Source organism: Mesoplodon mirus, assembly GCF_964341445.2.
Source record: "Mesoplodon mirus genome assembly, chromosome: 8".
NCBI classification, from domain to species: Eukaryota; Metazoa; Chordata; class Mammalia; order Artiodactyla; family Ziphiidae; genus Mesoplodon; species Mesoplodon mirus.
Window position 1 is genome coordinate 44,312,534 of NC_138984.1, and position 11,335 is coordinate 44,323,868.

Here is an 11,335-nt window from a genome sequence, read left to right on the forward strand (position 1 = left end):
CTTTACTACAACAGCTGATCTGAATAGTTTTAACAGACCAGATAGCTTGTGAAGCCAAAAATATGTACTATTTGACCCTTCAGAGAAAAAGTTTGCCAATACTTGTCTTAGAACATCACTGTATTTTAGCACAGTACAGTAGCACCCCCTTACAGTAAACCTAAGTTGAACAAGAAATGTTAAACTCTATATTTTATAATATAAATTTTAATATGGCAGAAAAATAGGCAACATTTTCTAAGGAGACTTATGCCAAAAACAGTTTAGAAATTAAAAAGTTTGATGTTTGAGGATAAAAGAGAATGCAACTGGATAATGCTGATAAACAGCTGTACAAATCCATTCATAATCTTTTTCATAACTTTTTCAATGTGAGGATGCTTACTGTTATACATATTAGAAACAGGCTATTAGGATAGCAGACTAGGACAGTAGGGTAGAGATTTACAAATTTTAAATTTAACAGATGTGTTTTCTCTGATGACAGAAGTTATCATAATGAGAAATCTTAGAAGTAACTATAAGGAGGCAAGGAAAACCAACATCTATTCTCACAAACCACAACTGCTAACATCATTTTGGTTTATTTCCTTCTACTACTTTTTGTAAGCAACTGGAGATCAAACCGCATAGAAAATTTTGTATTATAACTTTTGACTTAACATTATATTTTCCTATATCCCTAAAAAGTATCTGTATTCATTTTATATTACTGAATAAGAAATTCTCATGTGGATGTACCATAACTGACTTAACCATTCCACTTATGTGGACCACAAGTTTTTCCCCACTTTTCTCTAATAAGCATAATACTGTGCTAAAAATATTAGTGAATAAATCTTTCTACACCTCAGTTTGTTTTGTTAGCCTAGATTCCTAAAAAGGTACAAATATAGTTAGTTTTTCTACAGTTTAAAACCTGTTCTTCAGAAAGTCTGTACTCTTTTAATAACTCCCACCAAGAATCTAAGTGCCTATGTCATTCAAAATATCCTCATCAAGGTGACAATTTAAAAATCTTCTTTTGAGGCCTATACCAGAAATTAGTAGGGGAAAAAAAAAAAAGTCTAAATCCTGAAAGCTATCAATCTTTTGTTCATTATGCAACATTGATAGTTCATTGTTTTAAAATAGTACTTCCGGGCTTCCCTGGTGGCGCAGTGGTTGAGAGTCCACCTGCCAATACAGGGGACACGGGTTCGTGCCCCGATCCGGGAGAATCCCACGTGCCGCGGAGCGGCTGGGCCCATGAGCCATGGCCGCTGAGACTGCGCGTCCGGAGCCTGTGCTCCACAGCGGGAAGGGCCACAGCAGTGAGAGGTCCGTGTACCGCAAAAAACAAAAGAAAACAAAAAAATAGTACTTCCACTGTAAACATTTCTTTAGAAATCACCAACCAGAGAATACTTTCCAAAGGAAGCCAAGATTAACATTTTGCTTCTATTACACTGTAGGTGGTCAGAAAAATCACTAAGCACAGTTCTCAGTCCTGTGCACCTGTGTTTCATAACCAAAGCAATTTTATACCTGAGTAGATTCCAGGATAAAATCATAGTAACAGCGTCTCTACCTGAAAGATATCTGAAAGATATTTACCTTATTTAGAGATATCTATAGTTAGATATATATCTGTTCACTTAGCTTTAAGCATTCCCCTTGGTATCAAATGACTTAACAAGTGAAATGGCACACAAAGACAACTCCTTGGTTTATATAGGATTTGAAGACTGAGGTCCTTAAAAAATGCAAATCCTACAAGTAGACTTTCAGTTTCTACAGTCATAATTTTTCTTCACCTCAATGTCACAAGAAGGAAGTAGTGCAGCTTTTTACTGATTTTTTAAAACCTGAAGAAACCCACAAATATCTTCCAACAAATTTCTCTTCAAGGTGACTTTTATCTTTCTCAGACTAAAATTGTGTCCCCCCCTCCCCCCCACCCCCACTGTTCCCTACATACAAGACTTCACCAAAAAAGACTGAATTCTATTTGGTAGTCACTTCCTGAGTTAGTTGATTTTTAGGTAGGCAGACTTCTTTGTAAAAATGTAAAGCCTAGAAACAAGAAGCTGAAACTCAAGTAGACTAAACTTCAGGATCTCATTCATGCTCCTTCAATGAACTACATCTAAGTATTAATTAAGAGCATGCAGTTTATTACAGATTATGTCCAGATATTATCAATAGCTAAATAGATACATGTGGTTTAAAATAAACATTAGGGGCTTCCCTGGTGGCACAGTGGTTGAGAGTCCACCTGCTGATGCAGGGGACACGGGTTCGTGCCCCGGTCCGGGAGGATCCCACATGCCGCTGAGCGGCTAGGCCCGTGAGCCATGGCCGCTGAGCCTGCGCGTCCGGAGCCTGTGCTCCGCAACAGGAGAGGCCACAACAGTGAGAGGCCCACGTACCGCAAAAAAAAAAAAAAAAAAGAAAAGAAAAGAAAAAGAAAAGAAAATAAACATTAGGCAGCAAAAAAAAATTTTATGATGTATGTTATGGCTGGCCATTCAAACAAAACTAAAACTCACTGATAACTGTAATCTAGAATAGAATTTTAATATTGAGGAAATCGCAAATAAGATGACTGAGGGGTTCACTGAGAAGCCCCACATCCAAAATTAAATATATTTTCAATCTTGATTTTAGTTTAAGTGAATTGTAAACATGTTCACTTTTACGAATTAAAAGCAAATGCATTATTAAAGGATCATAACAGAATTTGTCCCCTATTTCAACAAAGGTTCTTTCTATTCCAAAATATATTATCTATATTTCCCAAATACTGCTTCAACCTCATTATCAGTACTATTATACAAGAGACCTAATTCAATGTTGCTGAAATGCTTAAGTACTTAATCTTTGAAATTCAATTTGCACAGCATGTGGGGTAACGATTCTTTCCCCCTTGATTTCCATTGATCGTGACCACCTAGAGAGGTGGGATACGGAGGGTGGGAAGGAGGGAGACGCAAGAAGGAAAAGATATGGGAACATACGTATATGTATAACTGATTCACTTTGTTATAAAGCAGAAACTAACACACCATTGTAAAGCAATTATACTCCAATAAAGATGTAAAAAAAATGATGTTAAAAAAAAGAATAAATATGAACTACCAAAATAAAATCATATTATCTGAAGCTAGCGGAAATCATTTTTGTTTGCACCTTCTCTTTTAATATATTTCTAACTATATAGATGAGCAAACATACAATTACTGCATCATGGGTATGCAGTTTTTAACAGATACTACCAAACTGCCTTCCAAAACAGTTGAATTTATACTTCCATCAGCAACGTAAGAGTTCCTATTTCCTATACCCTTGGCATCACTTAATTTAACATCTGCCAATCTGACAGGGGGAAAATGATCTTATTTTAATGAAATACTTTCAATATTGTATCCTGTATGAATTACCTATTTTCTAAAGAGCATACACGTGCTGATACTTTCTCAGCATGGTCCTTCTTTCTCTTTCCCTTTCTAATTAAAAAATAAAATGCCCAAACAAAAAGTAACTTAAAAATACGTGCCCTCTTCCCCACCTGCCAACCCTTCCCAGAGATCCTTCACTAAGAATATACACTTCTGGGTTTTACAGAAATGAAGTGTGGCATTCTTGAGAGAAAAGAGTGTGATAAAAACGTTCATGTTGGGCAATAATTGGCCTAAAATAAAGGTTAATCAAGAATCTCAAATGCTACATAGCACTGTTTGATATAATGCTCATCCCAGTCCATACTGGTTTTCTGGAAGGAGTGGTATTTTGAAATTAAAACTCTATAATTAATCTTGAAACAACATACAAAATAGATTGAAATGAGACAAAAGAATGGATATGGGGGTACAGATTTTAAATCTGAAGTCATCAGATATGTGGAGATAAATGAGAACAAAGCTTGGATGAAAGATGAACTATTATCTACACAAAGATTAGAGGGTATGCCATAGAGAAGGTAGACAAGTAGGAAAGAAGCAAAGGCCTCTCAGCCTCAGGGTTTACCCAGTGAGCAAATCCAAAAAGAGCCACAGAACAAGAGAGAACAATTTAAAAAATGAAGAGATGCTATAAAGCACAGGAAGCTCAGCTCAGTACTCTGTGCCGACCTAGATGGGTGAGATGGGGGCGCTGGGCTGGGAGGGGATACAGGTATACGTATAGCTGATTCACTTCATTGTACAGCGAAAACTAACACAACATTGTGAAGCAATTATATTCCCAAAAAATACTACTAATAAAATAAAATATGTGAGGAAAATAAAATAAAATAAAAAATGAAGAGAGCCATGCAAAGTGGTTTCCAAAGTGATGGAATAATAGTAACAAAATTAAATAAGAGCACTGCAGGGAAAACTGAGCAATGAACATTATATTTTTCTGTAAGATATTTAGGACAGTAGTAAAATCTTAACCTTAACCAGTGCCCTAAACCAGAACTGAAGTTGGTTGAAGGAGATGGCTAGGATGACAGTGGTTCAAAGAGTCCGACTATGAAAAAAGGTAAGAAGATAACTCACTTACATCCTACCTCCTTCCAGAATATAATATGGTATGGTTAGTAAAATATAAAGTTAGACCAAGGGAAGGAGGAAAAGCAAATATCTCAGCCACATGAACTAATAAAATTGCTATAGTTAAGTATTAAATTCACTCTGAGCTTACTGGTAAGCAGGGCAAAAAAGTAAACAGTGCGTATCACATTTTCACAGAAGTACAACGATCTCTCAAGAGAAATTTTTTCTGGAAACCAAAAAGAAAAAAAAAAAAAAAAAGAAATTTCTCATTTGAGCCTAAAATTCAAAGGCCAATGTCCTTGTAAGGTTTTATAAAAAATGAAGCAATTTTTTAAAATGAGAAATTATAGCGTATTTAACAAATGCCAAATATTGTCCTAATAAGCCTTTTACAAAATGTTAACTCATTTAATTTTCACGTGGCTATTTCTTTTAATAATCCTCTATAGAACCTGGCAGAAACCTGAGGGCTGGCATTCCAGGTGGCTTGATGATTCAGGGATGACCTATGCTTTGGAAGCTGAGCATAAGAAAGGATAACAGGATCAGCTGGAACCTTACCTCCCAGAATAAGAGAAATGTTTACAACATAAAGTCAAAATGGATGAAGTCAGGGGAAGAAATCTACATTTAAAAACCAGATCATTCAGGAAATAAACCTTTAACCAGATTAAAAATTTTTTTCACAATCTTGAGGCCAGTGCTCTTAATTTTATAATGTAATTTGGAGATGGCTGGGGTTCACTCTTGAAATCCTTGATTGAAAGCTCTCAGGTTTATCATATACCTAGATTGCTCCTAAACCCATCTAGCTATTGCTCCAAACTTTGGTGGCAAAAACAGACTCCTTTGAACTAAGGTAAACAAGGTTTTGTTATTGGCCGTTCAAACTCCCAGGGCATCTGAGCAAATATTTGTTTTTTTAAAAAAATTTTTTAAAGTTTATTTTATATATTTAATTATATTTAATACTTTTATTTATTTTAATATATTGAGGTTTTTTGGTTTTTTTAAAACATCTTTATTGGATTATAATTGCTTTACAATGGTGTTAGTTTCTGCTTTATAACGAAGGAATCAGCTATACATATACATATATTCCCATATCTCCTCCCTCTTGCGTCTCCCTCCCACCCTCCCTATCCCACCCCTCTAGGTGGTCACAGAGCACCAAGCTCATCTCCCTGCGCTATGCGGCTGCTTCCCACTAGCTATCTGTTTTACACTTGGTAGTGTATATATGTCCATGCCACTCTCTCACTTTGTCCCAGCTTACTCTTCCCCCTCCCAGTGTCCTCAGGCCCATTCTCTACATCTGCATCTTTATTCCTGTCCTGGCCCTAGGTTCTTCAGAACTTTTTTTTTTTTTAGATTCAATATATATGTGTTAGCTTACGGTATTTGTTTTTCTCTTTCTGACTTACTTCACTCTGCATGACAGACTCTAGGTCCATCCACCTCACTACAATAACTCAATTTCGTTTCTTTTTATGGCTGAGTAATATTCCCTTCTATATATGTGCCACATCTTCTTTATCCATTCATCTGTCTATGGACACTTACGTTGCTTCCATGTCCTGGCTATTGTAAATAGAGCTGCAATGAACATTGTGATACATGACTCTTTGAATTAATAGTTTTCTCAGGGTATATGAGTAGTGGGATTGAGCAAATATTCTTGAAGGATTCCCTCACTAAACAGGTTTTTTTTGGGGGGGCTGGGAGGGACAGGATGGGACATTTTTTATGTAGAGTTGTCAATAAGTATTAGACAAAATAGTGTTTCAAAGTTATTGCTAAGAAATGATTTCTTATTTTGACGGCAATGGAGCTAGAAGCTTCTGGGAAACATGTAAATCACAAAAGCAGCTCAATTTTCTATCCGACAGAAGGGGAGAAAGGAGGGATACAAGCGCCACTGAAGAGACAGAATGCAAGGCATATTTTCAATAGAAAGCTGTTCCCATCATATAACCTTTAAGGACAACTTCTAAATGCTAGTAACCTCATTTTTCAATTCTGGGCACCTGTACTTAAACTTGTTACATGCCTGATAATTCAGATGATAAGTAAGGTAAGTGAGTACCAAATGAAATTAAGCATACACATTCGAAGAACCTAGGGGCAAGACGGGAATAAAGACACAGACCTACTAGAGAATGGACTTGAGGATATGGGGAGGGGGAAGGGTAAGCTGTGACAAAGTGAGAGAGAGAGAGTGGCATGGACATATATACACTACCAAACGTAAAACAGATAGCTAGTGGGAAGCAGCTGCATAGCACAGGGAGATCAGCTCGGTGCTTTGTGACCACCTGGAGGGGTGGGATAGGGAGGGTGGGAAGGAGGGAGATGCAAGAGGGAAGAGAGATGGGAACATATGTATATGTATAACTGATTCACTTTGTTATAAAGCAGAAACTAACACAACATTGTAAAGCAATTATACTCCAATAAAGATGTTTTAAAAAAGCATACACATTCTAGTCTCTCAAGAACATTAAAGAGGTAGAAATTTGACAAAAGTCTAGCTTTTTAGAATGTGAACACATTTGAGTCATCCAGCTGAAGATGTTAAATGACCTGCCCACAGTCATAAAGCTACTTTGTGGCACAAAACCATTATCACAGGATATCACAAATTTTGCTCATCACCAAGTGATTTTTTTTTAAGTAACATTTTTCAGTCTGGGAAAACAACTTTAGCTTGGAATGTTTTAGGAAGGTGCCAATTTCAATTACAGGAAACATTAAGCCAGGTCTGAGACTGAAAGTATAAGAATCACACTTTCAGTTTGACTTAAGATACTATGGGGCTGGAAAAAGCAATATAAGTAGAAGGGAAGCAAAACAGGTCACATAACGTCAGTGCAAAATCAGAAAAATAGCAGGATATAAAGAAAGCAGGCAGGTAAATTTTTACCTACAGTGAGAAAAAGTTTGCGTCCATTTATACTACTCAAGACAAAATATCCAGGAAATTGCCTCACATACTGCACAGGAAAAACCAATTTTGTTTTAAAACTCAACTGCTGTGCGGAATAGATGAGTTAACACCCTACCACAATTTCTTTAAGCCGCAAACGCTACTTAACTCGGGTTTTTTCTGAGTTTGTGTTTTACCCGTCACATTTCACCTTGGCTATTTTGGGCTGTATTTTCAAAAATTCTCCCATCTTATGGAAGATGGTAGACAGGCCAAAGCTGGTCCTCGGTGCCAACAGGTGGTCTGTACTGCGTGCCCTGTCTTCTCGGCCACATGACCCTTTTCCTCCTAATCTCCTTTCAGAAACGTTATTTCCGGTGCCCCAGATGGCTCTACACACGCCTGAAGAAGCCACAACAGAAATATTCAGAATACTCTGCTACGTTAGGCTTCCAAAGAGACGGTGGCAGAGATCGAAGGAGGGCAGGCAGAGAGGAAACTCGAGCCTAGAAAAGCAGCGAGTCAGGAAGGCCCACGCTTTGCCCATCGCCCGACTCCTAAATATCACTCGGTGATGTTCGTGGGGCACCACCCACCAAGAACTGGGCAGGCGGCCAGGCACTGCAGCCCGGAGCCGGGGCGCTGAGCACGCGGCGTGGGCTGGGCTGCCACAGCTCCAGCGCGGGGGGGGTGGCAGACTGGTCCCTCCAGCCCCTTGGCTGCTCCACCCGGCGGCGGGGAAGGGAAGTGAGGGCCGCGCGAGGGGCTCAGGCGGGGAAGGCGCGGGCGGGGCCGGGCCTAATCACATGGCGCAGACTGCGCAGGCCGCCCAGCATCTCTTTCTTTCTCCTTCTCGAACCTCCGCTCCCATCCCGCCCCACCGCAGGCCCGTCCCGGGCCCGGGCCCCACGCGGGACAAGGCCTCCTGCGCCTCGCGGAGACACTCACTTTTCGCCTGAAGCCACCAGCTCCTTGCCCTCGCTGTTGCCGAACCCGTCTGTCTCCCCCGGGCCGTCCTTGGGGCCGGACGCCGGCGGGGCCGCGGGCGGCGACGCCCCGGGCTGCGGCTGCTGCGGAGGCGGCGGCTGCTGCTGCGGCGGCTGCTGCGTGCCCCCCTTGCCCAGCTCCTGCAGGATCTCCGAGGGGGAGCTGGACAGGCCCCTCACGAGGGGCCCCGCCGGCTGGCCGCCCCCGCCCCACCACGGGTAGAGCCGCGCGGCGGCCGCCGGGCCCGCTCGTCCCCCACCCCGGGGGCGCAGGCACAGGGTGGCGAGGGGCTGCGCCCGCCTCAGAACCGCGCAGGCGGCGGCGGGCGGGCGAAGGAGCAGGTCCCGCAGCATCGCCGAGCCTCGCAGCCGCATCATGCCGCCGGGTCCGTCAGTGCCCGCTCAACAGGGGAGGATGCTCCGGACGTGGGCGGCCGCTCTCCTCCGGCAACTTGATCTCCGGCGGGACGGCCAGAGGGCAAAAGAGGGCAGGGACAGTGAGGTGGGTGTGGTTCCGGCTGCGGCTCCCACAGGCGATGCTGCTGCTTCTGAGGCTGCCCGCGGCTACTTCTCACACCGCGGAGGACTCCGCACTGAGGCTGAGGCGCAGGGGCGGGCCCGAGACATTCGGCGCTCACCCTCTCGGGGGCGGGAGGACGCCGGCGGCCTGCCCCCTTCGCCTGCTCCGATTAGCTCAGATCCCCGACCTCGCTTCTGATTGGTGACTGGAGCAGTCAAATTTCTCTCGGCGCCCGGTGCGCGGAGAGTCGTGCGGGGGACTGGCGGGGGACTGGGAGGAGGAGTCAAACTGACGTGTGAGGCAGCGGGGCCAGGCAGGGCTCCGGAGTAGCCTCTTCCCTCTCGCTTCGTCAGCACCGGGAGTGCCCTCGTTGGGAACTGGGGCCTTAGCGGTCTCGTCATTTACGAAGCGGATGGGCTCCTGGACTCTGGGGCCTCGAACTGTTTCGGAGACTGATTGGCAGGAGCCCCTGCCGCCCAGGGGCCGGCGGTCAGGGGGCTTGGCCGGGGCTGGAGTTTGGCCGTCGGAGCTCGGCTGGTCAAAGCTTGCCGCTGGTCCCCGGCTATCCGGTAAGGGCGTGTGGCGACGCCTCTGAGGGCCGCGGACCCGCGGCGGCAGCCCCAGACGAGCTTGTCCCTCTCCCAAATGTTACGTTTACTTGAAACTTTCCATGGTTGGCGACTGCCCAGATGTGAAGTGCTTTGGAAAAAATGAGCAAAATCCTTTCAGCTATGCGACTTAGCCATTTGGAGGATTGGAGTTCGGGGGACCGCAAAGAGAGAGAGGGAAATTCCAGAACACGACAGCTTTCCTTTTTAAAAATTGCTTTTTAAAATGCAAAATTGTAGACACTCTCCTACTTTAAAGCTGCTTCATCGTTGTAAAATAGAAGCATACGGGTACTGGTTCTCTAAATCGTTTTCAGCCTAGTATCACTTTATCCATTTATCCTTTTGGACCTGAGGAAAAGAGTTACAAGGAGGTGATAAACTCTGAATTTTTCTTTGAGCCTACATGTACAGTCCACTCCACGCCAAAAGAACAAACAAAAAACCGAAAAACACAGACTTTAGATGATATCCTGAAGCAATTAGGTTTAAATACATGGATTCACAAAGGTTACTGGGATAATTTTTATGAAACGGGAAGGGTGTGTGTGTCAGGTGCATCGTTCACTGATCATCAGATTTAGTAATCATCTTAAAATATTGCACTAGATTAGTAATTAGGAAATCTGGTTGGACCTACAGGTTATGTGACCTTTGGCATGTCACAGGCTTGCCATGTTTAGGTTTTTTCTATCTACTCTTTAACCAGAAGAACATGGAAAAAGCTGTATGTGTGGAGCACTTAACCCCATTTTTTTAAGTGAAGACAGTTGCAAATTATTTAGAGGGCTTTTATTACTACTTAATGTTAGCTGTCACTAAAATTTGATAAGAGTCAAAGTAACAATATATTCAAGAAAAGGAACATTAAGTTTTGGAGGAAAGGTGACATACTACGTCTGCCTAACGTTTCCAGTCTGACTTATCAAAGACATAAACCTGAATATTGTTCCATCTCTTAGGTATAACAAGTTAAAGGACCGCCTCCTTTCTCTCAGCCACATCCAAGCTATTGACAAATCCAATTATTATTTTCCTCCTGCTTTTTCTCTTAGTTTCTCTAATTTTCCTATGAAAATGCTTTCCAGTGTTTAAGGGTTTAAATACTTTATAGTATACTTAACAAATGTAGAAAGTAAACCTAGTAAAAGATATTTTTTTAGAGTTTCTACTTTCAAGGATGAGCTGGTGAGAATGGACTGATGTTACTCCTGACATTTAGAAGAACTTTGAGCCCGCTGAAATTTAACCCCTTGTTTGAGAAGACCAATACAAAGTTAGCAAATTGAAACTACTATAAATTGAATTAAAATGTGACTCATTAATGCTTTAATTTGATTATTTTCTTCATCTTATATAATTTTTTAAATCTTTATTGATTTTTTAAATCAAATACAATTTTGGAACTATGAGTTGGAGTTAATTACTATTCCCATTAGGTTAATTATTCACCTATTGAGTCATATAATCATATAAAATAAAGTCTATCACTGTACAAGCATTTTATACACATACAATAGTCTACCAAAATTCCTACAAGTAGAAAATGGCTCTTCAGATTAACTTGTGGCTAGGTTGTCAGAGCTGCTCTTAGACTTCCTCTTTGCTACTAGACACGTGCAGCTATCCTACGATAGGTTGGAGTCTCATAGCCATTCAGAAGGTAGTCAATCATAGAAAGGAAAAATTGGAATTTTTGCACTTTCTATTTATTCTAACTAGAAGAACAGTTCCTGAGCTTCTGTGTTCTTTTGAAGATTAGAAAAGGCTAATGT

General features: G+C 41.7%; 1 protein-coding gene across 3 annotated transcripts in view; it reads right to left on the minus strand.

Annotated features, from left to right (window-relative positions):
- GLS (glutaminase) overlaps positions 1–9,027 on the minus strand; it is an 81,667-nt gene extending 72,640 nt beyond the window's left edge. The window contains exon 1 of one of the 3 annotated variants that reach the window (XM_082630745.1): positions 8,395–9,027. In XM_082630745.1, the coding sequence (XP_082486871.1) occupies positions 8,395–8,810 (416 nt within the window). In that variant the 5' untranslated portion in view covers positions 8,811–9,027. The remainder of the gene's footprint in view (positions 1–8,394) is intronic. The other 2 variants (XM_082630746.1, XM_082630747.1) reach the window with 2 other exon arrangements.
- Between the last annotated feature and the right edge of the window lie 2,308 nt (positions 9,028–11,335).